The 25490-nt window shown below is 49.6% G+C and overlaps 2 protein-coding genes across 2 annotated transcripts in view; one reads left to right on the top strand and one right to left on the bottom strand.

Moving 5' to 3' along the window:
- The first annotated feature begins 1 nt into the window (after position 1).
- Positions 2-24775, top strand: LOC117074460. The gene is given in 3 exon segments (XM_033195919.1): positions 2-848; positions 21950-23596; positions 23599-24775. Coding segments are annotated over 2 exon segments (846 nt in total). The 5' UTR covers positions 2-848; positions 21950-23383; the 3' UTR covers positions 24232-24775.
- Positions 3613-25490, bottom strand: part of LOC117076149 (kinesin-like protein KIF28P) — a 55868-nt gene continuing 33990 nt past the window's right edge. The window contains 12 exon segments of the mRNA XM_033199279.1: positions 3613-4089; positions 8329-8519; positions 8822-8966; positions 9214-9320; positions 9549-9715; positions 11594-11728; positions 13122-13396; positions 17794-18094; positions 18334-18416; positions 19274-19392; positions 22029-22173; positions 23104-23233. Coding sequence (XP_033055170.1) covers positions 3940-4089; positions 8329-8519; positions 8822-8966; positions 9214-9320; positions 9549-9715; positions 11594-11728; positions 13122-13396; positions 17794-18094; positions 18334-18416; positions 19274-19392; positions 22029-22173; positions 23104-23233 — 1948 coding nt within the window. The 3' untranslated portion in view covers positions 3613-3939.

Raw genomic sequence — 25490 nt, 5'->3', positions numbered from 1 at the left:
GGTTGTCAATTGAATGGTGGTTCAGTGTTTGGACCTGCCCCCGTATTTGTGCAGTGGTAGAAACATGCTGCTTAAGTGGCCTAACCTGTTTCTTGCCAATAAATGGGCTTATCATTTTATCTTTCCCTAATTCTATATCTGTGACTAGGTTAGGATACAGCTTATAAGTTGCTGTCAATTTTCACTGCCTAAGCAGAATTTTTCTCTAATTTGCTTTTTGTATGTTAACTAAGTTTTACATGGAAGCCCTAAAATAAGGCAAAAGACATTTTCTTTTGTAATAAGCATATAATAAACACATATATACATAGCGATCATGTTGTTCATTACCTAAACAAGACAACCACTCCTTTATGGAATTTCTACTAAAAAGTGGGGAAGATAAAATATTTAGGAATATGATTCGTGTTGGGAGACCCTTCTGTTCTGCCTGTAAGAAGAAGGGGGGTATCTAACTCGAAGACGGGGATTCTTGGTGGTAGTACTGCCCACCCTACCTCTGCTTCCTCTCTCCTGGCCTGGTCATCACAAGATACAGATCCTCAGCTGTGCCCTAACTTGTGGGACCTTAGGAAAGGTTTTATCAGCTCTAAAATTAGACAGCGGTGCCGGAGCAATAGAGCCCGCGCCGAGCTGCACATCTGAGTCACAAAACAGTAATAGGTTCCTCAGTGCCTCCAGGAGTTTGCATTCAGGAGGTCAGGAGGTCGGAGCCTCTGTGTTTTTTATACGCATTTGGGAACCACTAGGTGAAGCTATCCTGTCCCTGTTTCTAGCTTTTGCAATGTATGCTCGAGCGTTGACCCTGATTCTGAAGGTAGCAGTGTGACCCCATCCTCTGGCTTGAGGTACGTGTGTGTCTCATCCTGATTTTCCTTTTAATCCCCCAAGGTTCTGCCTGCTCCCATTTGCTGAAAGTATGTGACTCACCTCAGGTGAGTAAACTGCTAATTGTCAGAAACGTTGAGGCTCAGTTCAAAAGACCTCCCTCGGCCTGGCCACTGGGAGTGGGAATGGCTTCTGTCTTTTGAACTGAGTCTGCCCAGCCTCTACTGTTACTATGTCTCACTGACAGAGTTTTATCAGGATTCTGTGATGCCTTTGCTGACCCTGTCCTGGCTGTCACCACGAGGTGCTCCACACTTGGGCTCCAGGGTTACAGCAGTTTTTTTAGTTCACTTGTGTGTGTGGTCAGGACCTGAGCTGCGCGCAAAACCCATGCCTCCCGTACAAATCCTTGGACCCTGCTGTTAAGCTGAAATCACTGGTCCAGACTCCCTGTTCTTTCTAGAGAGGTTCCTTGTTGGAGCCCTTGACAGCCTCTCCTGCCAGTGCAGCTTCAGCGTCATCCCATTTGACTTCCTTAACTTCATATTTTAGGGAGCAAGGAGTGAGGTTGTCACCCCCTTATTTTCTCCTTCCTGATTTTTTCTGCATATCAGCCAGGACTCCCAGGGACGGTCCTGCACCGTCAGGCAGCAGGCCATCATGGTTAGGGATGCAGGCCCTGGCATCAGCCTCTGTGCTTACAGTGGCCTAGGCAAGTTACTCAACCTCATCGGATTATTGTGAGAATTAAATGAGCTAACATGTTTAGCACTTGGATTAGTGCCTGACACATGGTGTAAGCACTTACTAAGTTTCAACATTATCACTACTGTTGTTATTAGAAGTCTTTGGGCTGGGCATGGTGGCTCATGCCTGTAATCCTAGCACTTTGGGAGGCCGAGGCAGGTGTATCACTTGATGTCAGGAGTTCAAGACCAGCCTGACCAACATGGTGAAACCTCGTCTCTACTAAAAATACAGAAATTAGCTGGGCCTGGTGGCGCATGCCTGTAATCCCAGCTACTCAGGGAGGCTGAGGCAGGAGAATTGCTTGAACCCAGAAGGTAGAGGTTGCAGTGTGCTGAGATCCCACTACTGCACTCCAGCCTGGGTGACAGAGCAAGACTCCGTCTCAAAAAAAAAAAAAAAAAAAAAGAAGAAGAAGAAGTAGTAGTAGTCTGTCTTTGGCCCCAAAAGGTTTTTTTTTTTTTTTTAAAGTTCAGGGGTAAATGTGCAGGTTTGTTATATAGGTAAAGTGACATGGGGGTTTGTCATACAGATTATTTTGTCACCCAGATATTAAGCCTAGCACCCATTTGTTAGTTTTCCTGACCCTCTCCTTCCACCCACTCTCCACCCTCTGAGAGGTTCCAGTGTGTGGTGTTCCCCTCTGTCCATGTGGTCCCATCGCTTAGCTCCCACTTATAAGTGAGAACATGTGGTATTTGGTTTTCTGTTCTTGCATTAGTTTGCGTTAGTTTGCTGAGGATAATGACCTCCAGCACCATCCATGTTCCTGCAAAGGACATGATCTCATTCTTTTTATGGCTATGTGGCATTCCATGGTGTATATCTACCACATTTTCTTTATCCAGTCTACTATTGATGGACTTCTAGGTTGATTCCATGTCTTTGCTATTGTGAGTAGTGCTGCAGTGAACATACACATGTGTGTGCCTTTATAATAGAACAAGTTATATTCCTTTGGGTATATGCCCAGTAATGGGATTGCTGGGTCAGAAGGTACTTATTTTGAGGTCTTTGAGGAATAACCACACTGTTTTCCACAACGGTTGAACTAATTTACACGTTCACCAACAGTGTGTAAGCATTCCTTTTTCGCTGCAACCTCGCCAGCATCTGTGTTTTGTTTGTTTGTATTTTGAGACAGTTTTGCTCTTGTTGCCTGGGCTAGAGCGCAATGGCACGATCTTGGCTCACTACCACCTCTGCCTCCTGGGTTCAAGTGATTCTCCTGCCTTAGCCTGCCGAGTAGCTGCGATTACAAGCATGGGCCACCATGCCCGGCTCATGTTGTATTTTTAGTAGAGTCGGAGTTTCTCCATATTGGTCAGGCTGATCTCAAACTCCCGACCTCAGGTGATCTGCCTGCCTCAACCTCCCAAAGTGCTGGGATTACAGGCGTGAGCCGCCACATCCAGCCTGGCATCTTTGTTTTTTTGGCTTTTTAGTAACACCATTCCGGCTGGTGAGAGAAGGTGTTTCATTGTGGTTTGGGTTTGCGTTTCTCTAATGATCAGTGGTGTTGAGCTTTCTCTATATCCTTGACTAACACCCATCGGTCAATTTGTGGAATCAAGATTGGCTTCAAGATAGACTAACTCCTAGTAGAGTTTTCACTAACAGTTATAATCCTTGAACTGCAGACCCTGCACTGAAAAGGTCCCATCATATGGGCATTCCTGCTGCTGAAAACATTGAACATAACAGTATTTCAGACAAACTTACGAGAAGAGAAGAATAAGTAGAGGTAGAATTCAAACTTGTTCAGAGCAAGATACAAAATGAGAGACATGAAATGACCATCGTCTGTAGGTCTGACAGCAAGCAATATAGATAAAAGAGCTTCATTTGAAGTTTTGAACTGTTTACCATAAAAATATTAATGGTGAATGCTTATCAATCACGTCTGTGTTTCAGGCACTGTTCGAAGTGCTTTATGTTCATTAACCATTTGCAATAAATACTGTTATCCTTCCCATAAAAGAAATGAGGAAAGAGGGGCTTAGAGAGGGCAAGTCAGTGGCCCCAAATCCTGCAGTTAGTAAGTGATGGACTTAGCCGGGATTTCACCTCGGCAGTCTGATCCCGGAGCTCCGAGTGCCAATCATTCGCCCTCTCCCTCCTCCCACCCTCCACCCTCCGATAGACCCCAGTGTGTGTGGTTCCCCGTATGCGTCCAGAACGGAGGGCCATTCAAGCAGCCGTTAGGTTACGGAGATGATTTACAATCACATGGAAAGAGGGTTTTGCTTAAAACTGGTAGAAGAAATAGGTAAAGTAAGTGGGAAATGAGGTAAGCTTGTTAGCTACACAAATCATCTTCACAACTCGAAGCTTGAATATCTTCAGTTTTCAGTTGGTGTGTCTTCAGTATTTGACATGCAGTAAATATTCTCTCTTCTTTTTCACTATAAGAACAACATCCTTTTTCAGTTTCCACAAGCTGGATTCAAGTAGATCCCCCAAATCCTTAAACATCTGTGACCGTTGGTTTACGAATGGTCGAAGCATGATCATCTTCCAAAAAAAAAAGTGAAAAAAATGATAGTGATAGACTTCACGTCATCAGAGTAAAAAATACTGTGTGTATGTGAGTGGGGTGCCCAGTAAGTTCCCCTCGGGGATAGAAAACTGCATTTGAAAGCTGCTAGCAGAGGCAGGACGTCACCTCGGAGTAGCTGTGTTTCGGACGACCCTAAGTTACCGCCAGCAGGGAAACCTGGCGAGATACTTCAGATATTTTCAGTTGGAACGTTACTTGCACAGTGTTTTATGCTGTTGAAGCAGTATTAAAGGAGTCTTAAGGAGCCAGGGGGTGTAGGAGCTCTCCCATTGGTAGCCGTGACCGGTGGAAGCAAGTACCCCTGAGAACTGGGGATGGCCTGGGGCAGAGTCCTGGTGACAGATGGTGGAGGAGATGGGACCGCACTGGCTGCAGATGAGAACGGCAGAGAGCAGGTAGTATGATGTGGCACTGGGATTCAGTTTCTGTTTCCCTGAGTATTAGCGAAATGCCTGTTCAAATCCTTTGCCGATTTTTTTCTAATGTGCTTTCCAACATATTATCTTTTTTTAATCTTAAAAGTAATTGTTTGTTCTGAATACTAATGCTTGCTAAATAACACTAATGTATTTTCCAGGCTGTGGTTTATTTGAAACGCTGTTTACGGGGTCTTTCATTTAACCAGTTATTCTTTTTTATTGTGAGATACATAGACCAAAAAAGCACCCTCAATGTATTGACAGGCATGAAGTGAGCACCTGCTCTGGGGAGCCCCCTGCCTGGAACTCCTGTCACCTCCTCCCCGTCCCAGAAGCAGCTGCCAGCCTGACTCGTGGGGTCACCGTTTTCTTGCCTTTCTTGGTAGTTTTGCCACCTAGAGTGTATCCCTCCACAGTCTATTTTGCCCTCTTTGAATGTTTATGGAATCGCATTGGATGTCATCTTTCGTAACTTGGCCTCCATCACTATTGGGACACTGTTCTTTTTTTTTTTTTTTTTTTTTGAGACGGAGTCTCACTCTGTCGCCCAGGCTGGAGTGCAGTGGCCGGATCTCAGCTCACTGCAAGCTCCGCCTCCCGGATTTACGCCATTCTCCTGCCTCAGCCTCCTGAGTAGCTGGGACTACAGGCGCCCGCCACCTCGCCCGGCTAGTTTTTTTGTATTTTTTAGTAGAGACGGGGTTTCACCGTGTTAGCCAGGATGGTCTCAATCTCCTGACCTTGTGATCCGCCCGTCTCGGCCTCCCAAAGTGCTGGGATGACAGGCTTGAGCCACCGCACCCGGCCTGTTCATTATTTTCATGGCAATGTGATGTTGCACAGCATAGAGGGGCCAACATTTACCCGCCTTCTGTGGCCATATATCAGGGATGTTTCCGGTTTGGGGCTACTATGGAAGAGGGCTTTATGAACAGCAGTGCACACGAACTGAGATGGCTGTAGTGTTTTTCAGCTGGCCCCTCATCTGAACCACGGAACAGAAGTGATCTGAATAACTATTCTCTCTGTTCTTTCAAGAATGCTGTGTAACTGGTGCCATCCTAGACGTGTGTGACAGAGTTAGCTTATTTCATACGCCAGATGCCTCAGTGCAGTAGGTTCTCCAGCTTGAAGGCAGAAGCATGGAGAGGGTTTGTTGAAACATGTTACCAGGCCTCACACCCAGAGATTCTGATTGAGTAGGTCCGGGGTGGGGCCCTGGAATTGGCATTTCTGACAAGCTCCTAGATGCTGCTGAAGCTGCCGGGCCATAGGGCACCCCTTGAGAACCTCTGCCTGAGGCATTAGGGCTTGATTCTCTGCAGACCCAGTTCCCCATGAAAGAGGGAGAGTTGAACTGCAGGCTTCTAGGTTCTAGCATCTTCAACTTTTAATAAGTAAATGCCAAATAATTTTTAAATGGTTGTACCAATTTATACTCCTCTCAGCCATACATGAGAGTTTCTGTGACTTCATATCTTCACCAAAACTTGATATTGTCAGGCTTTTTAATTTTTGCCAGTGTGGAAGGTTGATGATGGTATCTCATGGTGGTATCAGTTAGTGTTTCCTAAACTATTGATGCGATTAAGCACTTTTCCATGTATTTATTGGCATTTTTAATCCCCTCTTTGGTGATGTTCCTGTTCAAATCTTTTGACCATTTTTTTTTTCTACTGGGTTGTCTATTTTTCTTTTTGGGTAGAAGTAGTTCTTTATTTTGGATATTAGTTCATTATATGTTAAATGTGTTACAAAGAACTTTTCCCATTCCTTCTGGCTCTTTCATTTTGGTGTCTTTTGATGGACAAAGTTCACCATTTTAATTTAGCTGAACTTACCAGTCTCCCTCTTTAAAGCTAGGGGTGTGTGTTTGTATGTGTGTGTGTGTGTGTATGTGTAAGAAATCCTTTTATCCTTTTCCACTGTGAGGTTGTAAAGACAACCTCTTAAAGTATCTTCTGAAAGTATTAGAGGCAGGGCGTGGTGGCTTATGCTTGTAATTCCAGCACTTTAGGAGGCTGAGGCTGGAGGATCGCTTGAAGCTAGGAGTTGGAGACCAGCCTGGGCAACATAACAAGACCCCATCTCTATTTTTAAAATACTTAAATAAATAAATAAATAAATAAATGCATTAGGGTTGTGCCTTCCACATGTAGCTCTTTAATTCTCACCTGAAATTGATTTCTGGGGTAGTTTTAGATAGGAATCCAGTTTCATTTTTCCCCATACATATTCCTAATTCCCCTAGCACTATTTATTGAAAAGTCCATCCTTGCCACGTTGATTTGCAGTTCCTCTTGCTTGTATATCAAGTCTGTAGTCCTGAATAAATCTGTTTCTGAGCCTTCTGTTCTTTTCCTTTGGTGATTTATCTATCTTTGGGCCAACACCGTACCTTACTGCCTCTGTTACAGCGGCATTGAAATGAAGTGTTGATGTCAGGTAGGGCAGGTGTTTCTGTCCTCTTCTTGGGTCTGCTCTCATCTTGGCTAGGTTTTGCTTTTGCAGTTCCATACAAATTGTAGAATTATCTTGTTAGGTTATATTACATTTTATTGGAATTACACTGACTGTTGGGGGAGAGTTGACAGATGTACAGTAACAAATCTTCCAAACTACAGAGAGATGTCAATTTCTCTATCTATTTATATCCTTTCAAACATCTCTCAAATAAGTTTAAAAATTTTCTCCATACAACTCTTACATATTTAATGTCAGCTATAGGCCTAAGTATTCCATATATTTGATGCAGTTATCAATGGTGTCTTTTATTTTAAAAATAATTTTCTGCTTGCTGCTGTTATATTCAGATACAGTTAATTTTTAAATCTTGATTTTTGTATTCAGCAACTTTGTAATTCATTTATAAATTCTTGGGGATTTTCTGTCTATACAAGCATGTCATCTGGGAATAATACTAGAGGCAGCGCAGTGTGGTGGGAGAGTATAGACTGGGGAACCGGGGTCTGGACCTCAGCCCTGCCACAGATGAGTGATGTGTCTTTAGACATGTTCCATGAACTGTAAAATAAGGTGAATAATAGTACCTGCCTCATAGAGTTGCTGTGAGAATCGATTCAGTAAATGTAAAGCACTTAGTAAGTGTTACATAAGTGCATGCTGTTATTGTAATTGCTTTTCTTTCCCTTTCCAATCATACTTTGAATTTCTTGCCTTACTGCACTGGCGAGAATCTAAAGGACAGCTGTCAAGAAAGCTGGCGTCCCTGACCTCCTGATCTGAAAGGAAACGCTTTCAGTCATTCGTCACTAAGCATTTTGTCCACTGTGTATTTGTCTTAAGACTGCCTTTATCAGATTAAGGAATGTCCATTTTATTCCTAGTTTGCCAAGAATCTTTATTGTCATAAGATGTTTAATTTGGTCACATGCTTTTTCTGCATCTGTTGAAGTCATCAAATTATTTTATCTTGTAGTCTCTTAATATGATGAATTACGTTTGGTTTTGTAATGATAAACCAAACAGGGTAGTCTGTGTATTGTATTGTAAAGTGAATGGAGAGCAATCATGCAGTGACCATGGTTGCATGGAACCAGCCGGATGTGGCACTAAAATAAAAAGGTCAGAGCAGAGACGGATGGCGGCCTGAGAGGGCGGTAGATTCGCGCTTACAGAGCAGGTCAAGCAAGGCCTCCTGGCCTTGCTCTTTCGCTTCAGCACACACATCTCCAAGCTCAGGAAATAGTTACATCAAATGTCTAAATTGGATGGAAAGAAATTCTGTGTGCTCCTGGGATTCCATTTACTTACAGGAGGTTTATACTGTCTGAGTCTGAAAAGCTGCCCTCTTGCCATGTTCATGCTTTGGTAGAACACCTTCAGAGCCTGGGCGAGTTCTCGGTCGGAGCCGGCTTGCTGTGTACACATTTGACTCGTGTCCCTGGCGGAGGGCAGTTGCGCAGTCATCCTACTGACCTTCAGAGTGTTGGAAGGCTTCTGGGCTGAGGTGTAAAGAAAAGGCAGCGTTGATATATGGATCTCTTTCTTCGGGCATCTCTATATTTATTTATTTATTTTGGTGGCATTCTACTACATCAGCATTTATCAGGCACCAGTTTGGATCCATCCAAGGGAAATGAGAAATCTCACAGGGCAGAAGAAAAGAAATGTCCTGCATTTTCTGTTTATGAAACAAGATGTGAATTAACTCATTTAAAAGTTTGTTTATTGAAAGACAAATACACATCCCAAATGTAGGAGGCAAGGGATAAGCTAAACAGCCAAGCCTAGAGCAGTCTCTCACCTTGCCCAGAAGCAGTTTTCGCAAGTGATTCTTTGAGAAGCAGGTTCTCCTCTCTCAGGGCTCTGTTGATGTTCCTGAGCAGCTCTGTCTGCTGCTCTAGCTTGAGCAGCTTCAAATAAAGTTCTGGTATCTGGTTTGAGGCCGCCTACGAGAAAACATGTCAGTTTCATCTTTTGCTGTATCATCTGCATATCCTTTGAGACTGGCAGTGTTTGCTACTATGGGAAAATCAAATGGGATGGGGGGTGTGTATGGTGAGCAGGGGTTAAGCCCCTCAGGGTACACAGGAGTAAATAAAGAAGACTTTGGTAAGGGGGAAGGAACGTCAAGCAGCTGTTGTCAGAGATTTTCTAGCCACCTGGGATGCCCATTTTAATGTCATATGTACACACCTGGCTTGGATCCTTCACAGTGGAAATTTTCTTGGTGTCTACCAGGGTGTGGCCTTCACCTGTGACCATGAGGCCCAGCTGAGAGCAGCTCAGCTCGGTGCAGCCTTCTGTAGTGGGGAGAGACACAGTCAAAGAAAGAAACATCCCAGTCGCCCAGCTCCAGTGTCGTGTGAGAAGTTGTTAAAGTAACCACCCTGCTGGACGAGAACCCGGGCGCCCAGGGGAACAGATGGCTCTGGCCCACCGCTGTTAGGACCCTGACTACCTTGCTCCTCTACCTCTTCTGAGCCCTAAATGTATGGTATATCTGATGAAAGAATAAGTGAGCAAGGTACCTTCAAGGCCCCATAGGTCAACAATAAGGGCATTTGTCTGCAGATCATTCAGAAACTCCTGAGATGCAGTTAAGGCTGCAAATTGGACAGTCTCTTCAATTTGTGGATTCACACTTTTCCATACAGGTTGGGTATAGATAGTGTTTGGAAGGCCATAAATTCTGTACCTGAGAAAAACATAAAATTTAAAACCGGAAGGGACACATTTGTAAAGAAAAGGGACACGCCGGGCGCGGTGGCTCAAGCCTGTAATCCCAGCACTTTGGGAGGCCGAGACGGGCGGATCACGAGGTCAGGAGATCGAGACCATCCTGGCTAATACAGTGAAACCTCGTCTCTACTAAAAATACAAAAAACTAGCCGGGCGAGGTGGCGGCGCCTGTAGTCCCAGCTACTCGGGAGGCTGAGGCAGGAGAATGGCTTAAACCCGGGAGGAGGAGCTTGCAGTGAGCTGAGATCCGGCCACTGCACTCCAGCCCCGGCGACAGAGCGAGACTCCGTCTCAAAAAAAAAAAAAAAAGAAAAGAAAAGGGACAGATGAGCCCAAGATTTACAGCCCATGTGCCAAATAAAAGATGACCTGTGATTGATTTTCATGTTTATCAACCTCCAGCACCTTGTTCAACATGGATATCATCACTATATAGATATTAATAAAATTTTTAAAAGGCCAGACTGGGCGCAATGGCTCACGCCTGTAATCTCAGCATTTTGGGAGGCTGAGGCAGGCAGAGTGCATGAGCCCAGGAATTCAGCCGGGCAACATGGTAAAACACCATCTCTGTAAAAAATACAAAAATTAGATGGGTGTGGTGGTGCATGCCTGTAGTTCCAGCTACTCAGGAGGCGGAGCCCAGGAGGCGAAGGTTGCAGTGAGCTGAGATTGCTGCACTCCACTGCACTCCAGCCTGGGCGACAGAGCGAGACTGTCTCAAAAACAAAAAACAAACAAAATGGATTTCAATAAATCCCTTCTACTTAGATAATCAAAAATGGTTAATTTTCCATGTGAGGCAGTGATTTGGTTTTTGCTCTTCAGAGTCTCCCTTTATTGCCGGCCCTCCTTTCCTCCCTCCCTCCCTCCCTCCCTCCCTTCCTTCTCTTTCTTTCTTTCTTTCGAGGCGGAGTCTCACTCTGCCGCCCAGGCTGGAGTGATCTCGGCTCACTGCAACCTCTCCCTCTGGGGTTCAAGTGATTCTCCTGCCTTAGCCTCCCAAGTAGCTGGGATTACAGGCACATGCCACTGCGCCCGGCTAATTTTTCTATTTTTAGTAGAGCAGGGGTTTCACCATGTTGCCCTGGCTGGTCTCAAACTCCTGACCTCAAGTGATCCACCCGCCTCGGCCTCCCAAAGTGCTGGGATGACAGGCGTGAGCCACCGCACCTGGCCTGCGTTATCTTTCAATATCCTTTTAGCCTAGTTTGTTTAAGCATATCTGATGCTTCTGCCGTATCATAATACGGTCCTTTTGTTTCCAACTAAAACCCAACAACTGTTTTGCTTAGATGATACGGTTTTACCGGATATTCTTTCTGATAATTAGAATTTCTGCTTCAGTTCTATAAAAAGTTTGTTACACACTGACCACAGGCCAGAGCCCTGGAGAGACATGTGGCCCTCTATTAAATAGATGGGAGATAGTCATCTGAAACAGAGAAACTATGAGGGAAAATAGTCATCTGAAAGTTAAACAGAAACTATGAGGGAAATAGTCATCTGAAAGTTAAACAGAAACTATGAGGGAAATAGTCATCTGAAAGTTCAACAGAGAAACTATGAGGGAAATAGTCATCTGAAAGTTCAACAGAGAAACTATGAGGGAAAATAGTCATCTTAAAGTTAAACAGAGAAACTATGAGGGAAATAGTCATCTTAGATAAACTTCCTCTATTAAATAGATGAGGAAATAGTCATCTTAAACAGAAACTTAAGAAAACTCTGTGATAAGCTCATTCTTAAAACTTGAAGGAAGACTGGGCTGCCTCCCCCAGGGGCCACATGGCAGATGGCGTGTGTGGCTGTGTTCCGCCGTGCAGGCTGGCACCCTATCTGAATGCCCCGCTTTGCATCTTCCTTCATCCAGCTGACTCCAAGACACCGGACAATGTGAATCTGAAAATCCATCCTCTTGCCTAGCAGCTCCAAAGGGTCGATAACCACATCCTCCTCGCCATGCGTTCTACAAACAGAAGAGGTGAACGTTGACCTCGGGTTAGGCTGGGTCCAAGCAAGTTAAGATTGTGACGTTAAGGGGATTAAATAGAATCCTTAAGAGAGAGCTAATTTCACTGAAGACAGGATAGGTAATATCACCAACAGTAGAGTTCGTTCATGCATTCAAGAGGCACTAAACGAGCCCGTTACCCTCGCACGTCAAAGTAAGACCAGGCCTTCTGAAGGATCTCCCTGCCTGGAGGAAAAGGAAGACAGTCTCATGCGATAGATGCACACAGATGTGGATGCTAAACTCACATTGAAGACTTAGGTAGGTCCGCAGTGGGACAGAGTGGGAAAGCCAGCGGCTGCCCAGATGCAGCCTCTCAGGTGGTCATTTTCCTTTTCCTCTGTTTCTTTATAGTCAAGAGAGAACCCCAGGCCTACGAGCTCAGAAACTGACCTGGACAGCTTTCCAACAAGGGACTGCTGTCCTATCAACCAGGCTTACAAAGTCTGAAACCTTTCCAATTAAATGTATTAATTTGCAACAGGAAATACAACGTGCTGGGCAGCCCAGAAGCTCCAGGTAGCCAAGTGATCAGAGAGCTGCTTGGGGTAAAGGCAGTGAGTTGTTGGGCAGCTTGGTTTCTTGGTCATGGAAGCTTGAGGTTCTCTTCTTGAGCTGATTTCTTCTTCAGAAAGATGGAAAGGTTGCACTGAGTGCCTGGGAGGGCCCTGGCACCCAGACCATGCCCTGCCAGCCTCTTGGCTTAGGATGGCTCAAAGACTTGAGCTTTTGTAAAAACTGCCTGTGGCCTAAAGAGGGAAAACAGATGAGTATCCAGAAAGGACAGTAAAGGGTAACCAGGCAATGTGTAGGACAGAGCCGATAGCTCAGAACAAAGCCTGTGCCCACAGAAAGGTCAGGTGACAGCACAGAATGAGGTAGGGCTTCACAGTCCCCACCTCAAGAAAAGGGCTGAGCTGGAAAATCAGCTTCTACTTCTGGCTCTTGAAGCAGGTTGGGACTTCAGCATGGGAAAGCGTCCCTTGCGGCATATGCCAGGGCCACAGGGCCAGGAGGGGAGTGTGGCTGGGGAGGCCCTGCAGTCCACCTGGCTTCTCTCCTGAGGGTCCATTGTTTGGAACCCACCCAGCTCTTTCGGTTTTGTCCAAGACTCTTTCTACTACACCTGCCTCTTTGCTAGATGTCCTCCTCATTCCTTAGGTCCCCAGGGGAGAGCAAAAATCAAATTTGTTGAGGCCAAATGGTGAATGAATGAGCTCTTTCGTTTGTCTTATGAATGACCTGTTCAGGGTACCAAGTTGACCACCCCATCAGGAGAACTCAGGCTTGCTCCGGATTTTCTGTGTGTGACTGACCCAGAAGTAGGCAGGGGGAAGGAGACACTCACTGTCCTGTGGGGGAGCAGGGTGCTATGCAGATGTGCAGCACCGCCTCCTCCAGCCCGTCACAGTTCAGAAACTCCACTTGCTCCTCCAGCTTCATGCAGTAGGCCAGCGACTGGAGCCAGACGTGAGCTGAGCCCAAGTGGACGACCTCGACAGGATCCCAGAAGGGGTCGTCTTCTTGAGCCACAGGGCTGTTATCTCCATCTAGAAAGCGCTAGTCAAGTTCCTCCATTAGGAATTTCCTATTGATGAACTTGGCTTTTGACCATATCCACACCTGGAAACACAGAGGTATGTCACCAGTATTTGATTTCATCTGCTGCTCTTAACAATTCATCGGCCGGGCGCGGTGGCTCAAGCCTGTAATCCCAGCACTTTGGGAGGCCGAGACGGGCGGATCACGAGGTCAGGAGATCGAGACCATCCTGGCTAACACGGTGAAACCCCGTCTCTACTAAAAAATACAAAAAAAAACTAGCCGGGCGACGAGGCGGGCACCTGTAGTCCCAGCTACTCGGGAGGCTGAGACAGGAGAATGGCGTGAACCCGGGAGGCGGAGCTTGCAGTGAGCTGAGAGCCGGCCACTGCACTCCAGCCTGGGCGGCAGAGCAAGACTCCGTCTCAAAAAAAAAAAAAAAAAAAAAAAAAAACAATTCATCACTCTGATTTTTCCCAGCACGCTCCCTCCAGTGACTGGGTTTGGGGTACTCATGACCACATCCCACTCTCTCCAAACTTAGCTTTGCTGACGTCAAGAATACCGTATTCATTCCTGGACCTGTTGCTTCAGCATTGCTTGAACCTAGGAAATGACTTAGAGGAGACAATGAAGGGGTCAGAAAACAGACCCTCTCAGGAGAAATGAAGGTTTGGGCTTGTGATGTGCAGAATGTCCTCAGAGATGCCCAAGTCCTAATCCCCAGAACCTGTGGATATATGACTTTCCATGGCCAGCGGAAATTAGGGTTTGTCATCAGCTGACCTTCAAATACAGAGATTAGCCTGGAGTATCCAGGGGGCCCCAGTGAAATCACAAGGGTCTTTAATGTGGCCGAGAGAGGCATAAGAGAGGGTCAGAAAGAGATATGACAGTGCCTGCAGGGTCAGAGAGAGGCCATGTGGCGGCTTTGAAGATGGAGGGAGGCGGCCTCTAAAAGCTGGAAAGGGCCGGGAAACGGATTCTCTTCCTCAGGCCCAGAAAGCAGTACAGCCCTGTCGACACCTTGCTTTTAGCCCAGTGAGACCCAATTTGGACTTCTCGTGTAGAACAATAAGGTAGTAAGTTTGTGTCATTTAATGGCCTGGTCATCCATTAACAGCAACCATGGAAGATGATGCAGGGGTATTAGTCTGGAGAAGAGCTGAGAAGTGGCTCCCCCGCCATGATTGAAGTGCACATGGGCACACATCCACACGCACAGGAGACACTCCCACAGCCCTCCCGGCCCAGCGCAGCAGGCGACACTCCCACAGCCCTCCCGGCCCGGCGCGGCAGGCGACACTCCCACAGCCCTCCCGGCCCGGCGCGGCAGGCATTCTGAGCTTCATTCTACAGAGACCCAAGCAGGTGTCCTTCCTTGTTCAGGGGTTCACACCCAGTGCGCAGCAGATCCAGGACAACACCCTGCCACTGTCTTCCTCCTTACTGGGTGAGGACAGAGCCTCTGTCAATACTGGCTCTGGAGAGGGGACGAAACCTGAAGCCACAGTAGAAGGGATTCCAGGTAGGTAATTTTTAGACCGTAAATGTCAGGTAAAACTAGCAACTCCTTTTCTGGGCAACTTGGAAAGCAAAAGCAAAAATCAACAGATAAGTCATTCTGTGTATGATGTCTCTTCATAAAAAGGACATTCTCAGGACTCTGAAAACAGATTGCATCTTTTTCTGTTGGCCTCAAAGTGAAGAACCATAGTACTCTCCTAGAGGCAGTCTAGGATCACGAGAGGCAGGGCGGATCACGAGGTCAGGAGATCGAGACCATCCCGGCTAACATGGTGAAACCCCGTCACTACTAAAAATACAAAAAATTAGCCAGCTGTGGCGGCGGCGCCTGTAGTCCCAGCTACTTGGGAGGCTGAGGCAGGAGAATGGCGTGAACCCGGGAGGCGGAGCTTGCAGTGAGCTGAGATCCGGCCACTGCACTCCAGCCTGGGCGACAGAGCGAGACTCCGCCTCAAAAAAAGAAAAGAAGAGATTGTGGGGCGGCAGGGAACAACGGGAGTTCTAGTCATTGTGGTTTTTCTGTTTGTGTGTTTTTCTTTTCTTTTTAGGACGTGATCTCACTGTCACCCAGGCTGGAGTGCCGTGGCCCAAGCTTAACTCACAGCAGCCTCGAGCTCCTGGCCTCAGGCAGGCCTCCTGCTTCAGCCTCTGAGTAGCTGGACTGCAGGCGTGCGCCACTGCACCGCCTTATTCTGCTTTTTCTTAAAGACTTTAGGGAACTAAGATCATGGGAATCTAGATAATGAATTCACTGCGTCATTACCTGTGGATATCAGATCACAGGCCTGGTGTCAGTTAAAACTGCATGTCATCCTTGGCCTGAGGAGGAAACAGGTCAGCGAGGCTCCGGGACAGGCTGCGAGCCCATGCTGACTCCCGCCCGCTCCCGGGTGGGCTCTGCAGGTCTGACTCAGAGTTCCCTGGCAGGATGTGCTGCTCACCAGAGCCAACAGCTGTTGGGTGAATACTGCTGAAAAGTAACCACAAGCTGGCAGCATTTGCCGGTCAGAAAACCCTCCCCAACCCTCACACAGCCCTGGTTTGCTCCTGGGCTTGTCTGTGATGTGTGACTCCAACAGTTGCACAACACTGCATCCTCCGTGAGAGCTGCAGCAGCAGTCACCGTCCACATGGTCAGCCGGGAGGACAGGTGACGTACAAGATCAGCCAGGAAAGTACCATTCGTGTGTCTAGCTGGGACCCACAGCTGTCTCTGCTGGTCTTCTAGTCTTCAGAAGTACCTGTCTCACATGCACTGTCCACATCTACACACCATGTCGCAAGAGACCCCCAGACTGCAGGCTTCCAGAAGCTTCCATCTACACATGTCACAAGAGACCCCCAGACCACAGCCTTCCAGAAGCTTCCAACTACACACCATGTCACAAGAGACCCTCAGACTACAGCCTTCCAGAAGCCTCCTGAGGAAAGCAGGGCTTCATGTGAGGACAGGTCACTGGCACTAAGCTTGTTTTTTTGAGACAGGGTCTCGCTCTGTCACCCAGGCTGGAGTCGTAGTGGTGTGATCACAGCTCACTGTAGCCTCGACCTCCTCAGGCTCAGGTGATTCTCCTACCTCAGCCTCCCCAGTAGCGGGGACTACAGGTGCTCATCACTATTCTCAGCTAATTTTGTATTTTTTGTAGAGATGGGGTTTCACCATGTTGCCCAAGCTGGTCTCGAACTCCTGAGCTCAAGCCGTCCACCCACCTTGGCCTCCCCAAATCCTGGGATTACAGATGGGAATCACCGTGCCAGGCCTAATCTTACTTGTTTTAATGTAAAAACAGTCTTGAGGATGACAGATTGGTAAGATTCATATCTTCATGAGAAAAATGGAAAACAAACTGTACAACCCCTTAAAAGAGAAGCTGGTGTGCTTAAGCAGAAGCTGTCCTGTCAAACAGCCACCTGTCCCAGTGACAGGATGCTGGGCTGAAGGAAAATGGCATTTCACCATGCATCCAGGCCTCAGCCCTCCCATACAATTCTCCCAGTGATAAGTGTGAAACTCCGTCTCCTGGTCTGTTTCTGGTAATGACAGGCAGGAGCTCACAAGTGCCTTCATGTGCACTCAGTAACCCTTCTGCTAGCAATAGTTTAAAAGGCTATTTTCCGAACTATCTTAGACTGTAATACAAAATAGAATAGCATAGAAAAGGATTTTTTAGAATTACAAATTTTCTTAAAACAAGGTCTGACGGGGCAGGAAACTGCCAAGCCAAATTCTAGGGGAAAGCCTGGCCGGAAAGAGGCATGTGGAATATCGGGGCACCAGAGCCACTTTGCCCCAGTGGCCTTTGCTGGAAAAAAAAGAAAAATGCAGAGTACAAACACACTGAGAGCTCCCCTCCCACGGCCTCACAGAACACGGCAGAGAAGTCCAGCCTGACTCCCCAGGGTGAGGGTCTCATGGGAGACTCTCTCCGCATCACACAGACCTGCAGGAAAGGGGCCGGTCTCTGAGGAGCTGGGCTCCAGGAGGATCCTTGCTCGGTTTCCTCCCTGGGGCAGGATCTTGGCAGCCCCAGCATCTGGAGGACGAAACCCCCATGGACAAGGTGGTGGGTGCACAGGTGCTGACCACATGGCATGCACACACATATTTCATTTCACAATTTTTAAAAGCTTTACAAGAATCAGTCTTGGCCCAGAACATTTTGGCAATTTTCGGGCAATGAGCAGAAAAGTGAAGCCCCAGTTGCTGAGCAGGGAGGGAGGAGCCCGGGGTGGGGGCGGGAGCAGCCCGGGGTAGGGGAGGGAGCAGCCCGGGGTGGGGGTGGGAGGCGCAGCCTGGCAAGGCTACGGCTGAGTGTGCTGGAGCCGGAAGCCTGAGGGCTGCTCCAGGGGCCTGATCTGCACAAGGGGCACTGCAAGATGGGCCTACATTTTCTGTTTCCTCCTTTGAGGTGGAAGGAGAGGAAACAGGGTCTTCAGTTTCTAAAACTGACCTTCCTGACAGTAAGGTCCAGTGGATCAGCCAGTGGAGCTGGTGAAACGGCCTTTTCTGGAGCACCTAGGAGGATGGCTTTTCTCATTGCTGCAGAAAGGCAGTCTGTGCTCTCGCGTGCACGTGTACACACATGTACGTGGACAGACACCACTACCACTTGCATAAATTCCCAGGCCCCCTTCTGGTACAAAAGCCTTTGAGTCATATTCAGCATGAACAGATGCTCAGTGCAGGCTAGGTTAGGAAGCTCCCAGGAGCTGGTGCTGCCAGGGAGGGTCCAGGACAGGGAACGGCTGGTGCTGTGAGGGAGGACCCAGGACAGGGAACGGGAGAGTGGATCCCCCTGTTCCCCAGAGCTCCAGCTCACACTTGGGATATGTTTTGCCCTTGACTGGGTCTCTGGAGGCTGCAGCTGGTAAAGGTAACCTGTGTCCCCGCGGATCCTCCCCTCCTGAGCCCCGTCCCCGCAGATCATCCCCTCCTGAGTCCCGTCCCCGCGGATCCTCCCCTCCTGAGTCCGGTCCCCATGGGGCCTCACCTCACCAAGAGCTCCTTCTGTAGGTCATAGCCCTTGGAATCTGATGATGCCAAATTCTTCACCTTCAATTCCATGTTAAGTCCCTGGTAAAAGAAACACTTCTCACTCAATAATTGTACATTCGGCCGGGCACAGTGTCTCACACCTATAATCCCAGCATTTTGGGAGGCTGAGGTGAGTGGATCGCTTGAGCCCAGGAGTTCAGGACCAGCCTGGGCAACATAGCGAAACCCCATATCTACTAAAAATACAAAAATTAGCCGGGCATGGAAGTGCAGGCCTGTAGTCCCAGCTACTTGAGAGGCTGAGGTGGGAGGATCACTTGAACCTGGGAAGTGGAGGTTGCAGTGAGCCACGATTGCACCACTGCACTCCAGCCTGGACAGCAGAGTGAGACCCTATCAAAAAAAAGAAATCCTACATTCACAGCTCATAACACTTTTGCAATTGCTTTTTCATCCTCCCACCCTCCAGCTTCCTAATGATGAATGAATAAGGCTTTCTCTAAGAAAGTGTCCCACTCTTCCCCTTGGATTTCCCACTAAGAGGAAAGACAGAGCACCAGTTTTTCTCCAGTATATCCTGGAACTAACACTTGGAGTCCCTACCAAATTGATTAAATCTCTTACAAGGTTCCGGCCGATGGGAGCTCATATCTCCAGGGAGCTGTCCCCAGCCCGGGTGGTCTCTGTGGCACAGCAGCCATCAGGGTGCCTAGACCTGGAGAGGCCCCAGGACCATCTGGGAGGGTCTGCTCATGGCCAGTAAGAGTTGGTCTGGGATCCTGATGGCCCTGGTAGGCTGTTGGTGAAAGGAATGGTGCTCGGGACTGAGCTGGGCAGTCTGGCTTCTGTCGCTAGTTCCCTGAGAGTCCTTGAGAAGGCACCCCTGCCCCACAAGGGGCACCTGGCATACCAGCTCCTGGCTCTAGCTAAATTACCTTCTTCAGCTCTTCACTCATTTGATTTGCTTCTGCAACCAGCGGCATCAGTTTGATGTAGTCCTGGAACGCAGCCAGGACACTGGGGTCTGCCTTGCCGTCTCCACCGTCCGCAGCACCTGGCAACAATCACAGGGGAGGTGAAAGTCAGTCACTTGTTCCACCATGAATAATTTTTTTTTTTTTTTTTGAGACAGAGTTTCATTCTTGTTGCCCAGGCTGGAGTACAGTGGTGCCATCTCAGCTCACTGCAAGCTCCGTCTCCCGAGTTGAAGAGATTCTCCTGCCTCAGCCTCCCGAGAAGCTAGGATTACAGGTGTGTGCCACCACACCTGGCTAATTTTTGTATTTTTAGTAGAGACGAAGTTTCACCATGTTGGCCAGGCTGGTCTAGAACTCCTGATCTCAGGTGATCTGCCTGCCTCGGCCTCCCAAAGTGCTGGAATTAGAGGTGTACAGCCATAAGCCACCACACCAGGCCCGCTTTTTTTTTCCTTTTTTCTTTTTCTTTTTTAGCTTTCTCGCTCTGTCATCCAGGCTAGCCTTCAGTGGCATGATCTCTGCTCATTGCAGCCTCCACCTCCTGGACTCAAGCAATCCTCCCATCTCAGCCTCCTGAGTAGCTGGGCCTACAGGTGCAAGCCATCATGCCTGGCTAATTTTTTAAATATTTTGTAGAGATGAGGTCTCACTTTGTTTCCCAGGCTGGTCTTCAACTCCTGGGTTCAAGCGATCCTCCTGCCTTGGCCTCCCAAAGTGCTAGAATTATAGGCACGAGACACCACGCCCAGTCACCATGAATAAATTTGTATGCTTATTTGTTCATTCGTTCAGCTGTTCATCAAATATCTACATTTTAAAATTACAAGCATGTATAAAAAAACAAAAACTGAGGGGAAAATGACACTGCCTGACTTCTCCTTATGTAGCTGCTTATCTCAACCCATGAATCCTGGCCGCAGGCAGGAGACCCTCTGCTCCCAGTTCCCATTCTTGGTCTCAGGGTCCTTGAGCCAAGATGGCTCCAGACTGGAGGAGGGTGGGGCGAGGTGAGACATGGCTGGCTAGACACAAGGCCTGCAGGTGACCTCGAGCTGCTGCTGGCACAGCAAGCGACCTGTGCTTCTCTTATACTTGGGATGGCTTGAAGGAGGGACTCATGGAAATTTATGGAAGGATCAATCTCCCTCCCAAACCCAGGCTGGTACTGCCTTTAATCAGCAAATCTCAACTCTTTAGAGACCCCTGGCCTGTGGGTGCACACAGTGCCCTTGGCCCTGAGGTCTGACCCCAAACTGCTCACACAGCTGCTGCCTTGTTGGGGACCCAAGTCTTCACTAGGGTCCAAGCCAGGGTCTGGGGCTGGTTCAGCTTCATGGCGCCACCAGGGCCACGAGGGCAGCGGCACAGTCAGCCTCTGAGAGCAAGTCAGTGAACAGACGGCTTTTCCAGGCCTGGTAGGACGGAGTCTTGCTGGTTCGTTGGTTTTTTTTTTTTTTTTTTTTTTTTTTTTTTTTTTTTTGAGATGGAGTCTCACTCTGTCGCCAGGCTGGAGTGCAGTGGCACGATCTCGGCTCACTGCAACCTCCGCCTCCCGGGTTCCCGCCATTCTCCTGCCTCAGCCTCCCGAGTAGCTGGGACTACAGGCGCCACCACCTCGCCCGGCTAATTTTTTTGTATTTTTAGTACAGACAGGGTTTCACCGTGTTAGGAGGCCGAGGGAGGTCACTGAGGGGGCTTTCCAAAAAGGGAGTGGCCAGACCCCATGTGCCTGTCCTGTCTGAAAGGGTGTGGCCACCAGGGAGGGGACAGGGCGGCTGGGAAGCTGGCAGGGGCCCCAGAGTTGGCAGATTGGAGAGGAAGAGGCAGCGATGTTTGCAATGGTCTTGAACTCCTGACCGCATGAGCCACCGCGTCCAGCCTGGTTCGTTTTTAAAAGTTGAGAACTTCAGCAGCAGAAGAGCAAGGAGGTGAATTTCAAATCGATGTATTTTGCTGAAATTCTGAGAGAAACACTGTGGTGTAGGGAACAGGGAGGAACTCGTGCATACACACAGGTGGATCTGCCCACTTTCCACCAGCGGTTTCGTTACTGCGAGTTCAGGCAGAGTCCCACTGCTGAGCAAAGCCTGGGGCCCCCCCAGGAAGCCCGCACACCACTGAGATCTCAGCGGGCTCTAGCCTCACCTGGATTCTGGGGGAACCACCCGGAGCACGGTGAATCAGGGCCGGGAAGAGGAGCAGGAGGGCTTATGAAAGCCCCAGCAGAGACAGGCAGAGGCGGACGGCCAGCCTGGGATATTGCTGAGGGCTTCGTTCAGAGGAGAAGGGGAGATTCTGTCTCCGAGGCCTCGGGTTGTGCATTCTTCTGGGCCGTGCATTTCCAGCCCAGAGCAGGCCCCAGCCGGCCCCTCCTGAGTTGGGCCACTGTTTCTGCTGGCCCAGCAGCCCCCTGGGGGCGGCCGGAGGTCACTCACTGGCTTCTCTGGCTCAGCATTCTTCCCTCATCTGCTGTGTACCCCACTCTCTTCTCTACCCCTTTGAACCATCTTTACCCTCATTCATCAGGGAACATTTAACGAGTTGAATGTTTAACGTGTACTCACTCTATACGGAAATCATAATTCAATTTTGTAAACATTAGACTTTGACAAAACAAATGATGATTTTCTCAAGGAAAGCAGAGAGACAGAATGTGAAATCGCTGCTCTCAGATCAGCACATGGGGGAGGCCAGAAGTCAGGAGGGGGCTCACCAAGTTTGTCTGCGCTGACTCCCTCCGCGGCTGCCCTCTCCAGCTGGAAGAAGTTGTAATCCAACCTGCTCAGGTCCTCACTGCCCCGCCCCGAAGGAAATCCCATGTACAGGTAGGTGCTGTTGGATCCCAAAATCAGGCGGTCCTGGGGAGGAGATGGTGGGCTTAGGAGGGGTTTGAGACCAAGGAGGGTGAGGTGAACCTCCCCAGTAAGAAGGATCTGAGGAATGTCCTTCCCTCAGGAATCCCACAGACAGAGAGAGACCCAGACAGGAGGGCAGGTGGCCCCTGGCTCCTGCATTCACCTTCGTCGCACACATTGACGGCATGACTCCCTTGGCCCTGGGGGTCTGTGGGGACCACCCAGAGCCAGGCCCTCCCTCCACGCGTTTCCAGGCTGGTCTGGGCGAGTGCAGCCGTGGCTGCGGGGACACCAGGGACTAACTCAGACTGTAGGCTAGAGAAGGCCTCTTCCGAGGGGTGATGCTTAAGCTAAGCCCTCCTGGCTGGTAAGTCTTGGTGAGGCAGAGACAGCTGCTGAACAACCAAAAGTGGCCAGGGACAGGGGGCCGAGGGAGGTCACTGAGGGGGCTTTCCAAAAGGGGAGTGGCCAGTCCCCATGTGCCTGTCCTGTCTGAAAGGCTGTGGCCACCAGGGAGGGGACAGGGCTGCTGGGAAGCTGGCAGGGGCCCCAGAGTTGGCAGATTGGAGAGGAAGAGGCAGCGACGTTTGCAAGATGCTGTTCAACCCCTCTCAGTGACAGGCTCTTAGAAAAATCTAAAATGGCACAAAATGTTAGAGCTGGAAGGGACCTTGGAGAACACCTCGTTCAGCCCTCCTTGTTTTCCAGGTGAGGTCAGAGGAGTGAAGTGACTTGCCCAAGACCACACAGCGAGTCAGGAGCAGGCCTGTCCCTCCAGCAGCGGTGCCATGTCGTCCCCGGACCATGGTGGCAGAGGAGCCGGTGTGAACGCCCCATCCTGCCACGTCTGTGGTGTGGGCACCTCACGTGACTGTCCCCTCCCAGCTCTTGGGGGGGACCTAGGACATTCTGTGGGCCTGCAGGAAAGTTTACCAAATGCTGCAACTTTGTCCCGGTGGCGATGGGCACCCCGTTAAAGGCAACCTTGCATTTTCTGTGTGGAGTGACCGTCACTTTACCGTCGGCATTTGTGAAGGAAGCATGTTTATCTGAAATTCTAAGAAGAGAAGAGTCAGTCTAAGACGCCCAGCCAGTGGCGGCTTTCGTGAGCAGGTAGGCTGGTCTTTCTCGTCTGCACAGGAGGGAAGATCTGCAGCTGTGGAGGACGGCAGGCGGCATCTTGGGGCCTCCTGTGTGCTGTGGCTCACGGTGCATGGGGAAGGCAGCAGATGCAGACGGACCCTGCCCCTGGGGAGCACCGGGAGCTGGGAGACAGCAGGCAAGCGCTTCGTTAACAGAACGAACACCAGCTGCAGGCCCAGCGCTGCGGGGAGCCGGCCAAGGCTATACTGGAGTCCTCACGCTCCCAGGTCAGCGGGATGGGGTGGTGGGAAAATGGCAGCAAGCAAGCTTCAGAAGAGACGCTCAGCTCAGGGGGCGACTCTTAACGAGCCTCACCTACTCCAGGTACATTTCGATCTGTTTCTGCATCCTCGCCGTATACATTCAGACCTTATGTTATCAGATTTGGGGCTGGATGTCAGGGGTGTCAGGTTGGCGTCCCCCCTCCCCGCCCCACTCCCCGGCACCAGATGTCATCAGTATGTCCTGAGTGACTGGCTCCCTGCCCTAGCATGTTCCATGTTCCTGCACTCCTTGGCCATCATGGAATGTTCTGGATGTGGAGACCATGTTCATCCAAACCCTTTTTTGCATGGGGCCCAGGGATCCTGTGGGAAAGGTCTCAGCCTCCTCGCTGGAGTTCAGACATTCACGCACCTGTGCGTTAGACTAAGGACGTGTTCTGGAAAGGGACTTGAGGGGATCCCCAGAAAGGTGTCCCAAGAAGGAGGCTGGCAGTGCAGGATGAGGTGGGCCCGCCGGCCCTGGGTCAGCACCCCCTCCCGCCACGAAGGCCCACGGGTTTCCCGACAGGGAGGGGTGATCTGTCTGAAGGAGGTGACCCTCCAGCAGCGGCCTCCCAGGCAGGGCAGCCACAGAGCTGGGGACATGCGGGAGGCCCGTCATGGGGTTCCCAGGGCTCCTGCAGGGGCCTCGTGAGGGAGCCCTTGGGGTCACTCCGCAGTCTGGGCTTTCTGTAGTCCAGTGGGTGAGGGCTCCAAGCACCAGGAGAGATCCAAGGATGCGCTTATGTTTGGGCCACCCCTGGTGGGCATGTTCGTTCAACCCCTTCGTTTCCTGGCCAGCTCTACTTCCATCTGTTTGTGAAGAATTATTACACAGAACCTAGAAACCAGCTTTCGCTTCTCTCCCGGGGTGGAGCCCAGGAAGCAAACCAGCACTGCACCCTGGATTTCAGCCAGCGGACGAAAGCCCTGCCCTCAGCTTTCTCAGACCAGCCCTGCAGTGGGTGGCCCCAGGAGACCTGGGAAGTGGCCCTGCTGGTCCTGCAGACTGTGTGGCTTTGCACCTGTCTAGATGGAGGGGTCACAGTTCTCTCATGCTGGACGAGGACACTGATGCATGGAAACTCACCTCAAACCTGGAATCGTGATGGCATTTGAGGCAGCGTGACCAGCGTCACATGAACCTGAAAAGAATCAGGATATAATTTATTTTTAAAATAAATCAGACACTTGCAGAATTTGACCCTAAGAAGTTAACATGTCTGATGTGTTTGACGTGACATTTTCTCCACAGCGGGATGGCACTGAAGGGATTTCTGCAATTGGGATTTTCAATCATCATGGTACTTGGCCATACTTTTCTTTCTGCCGTGTGTGTGTGTGTGTGTGTGTGTGGAATGTGTGTGGGGGGGCGGGGGGAATGTGTGTGTGTGGGGAAATGTGTGTGTATGGGGGGGGAATGTGTGTGTGTAGGGGGCAGTGGGGGGGAGTTCCTAACTGTTTAAAAGTTCCACCTTCTTCATGAGCATTCTGGAAGAAGAAACCGTTAGGTCTGAGCCTTAGGAGACCCACTGAATACTGGCCACAGGAAAGGTTCTGGTGTTTGAAGCTCCGTTTCTGTGTAGTGACTGACCCCAAAGAGTGCAGACACGTCACCCTCCACATCCCCACATCCCCATGGCCATCTTGCACGGAGCCCTCGCGGCCATCCTGGGGTGCACAGAGCCCTCACGGCCATCCTGGGGTGCACAGAGCCCTCGCGGCCATCCTGGGGTGCACAGAGCCCTCGCGGCCATCCTGGGGTGCACAGAGCCCTCGCGGCCATCCTGGGGGTGCACAGAGCCCTCGCGGCCATCCTGGGGGTGCACAGCCGGGGAGGGGAAGCCAGGGGCTCTTGAGGTTCTGGGCGCTGTGTTCCAACCTGTTCATTTAGGTCAGGAAGACAGCTTAAGG

This window comes from Trachypithecus francoisi, unplaced genomic scaffold (genome assembly GCF_009764315.1).
Source record: "Trachypithecus francoisi isolate TF-2019V2 unplaced genomic scaffold, Tfra_2.0 Lachesis_group5, whole genome shotgun sequence".
Classification (NCBI taxonomy): Eukaryota; Metazoa; Chordata; class Mammalia; order Primates; family Cercopithecidae; genus Trachypithecus; species Trachypithecus francoisi.
This window is presented reverse-complemented; position numbering and strand designations above follow the sequence as displayed.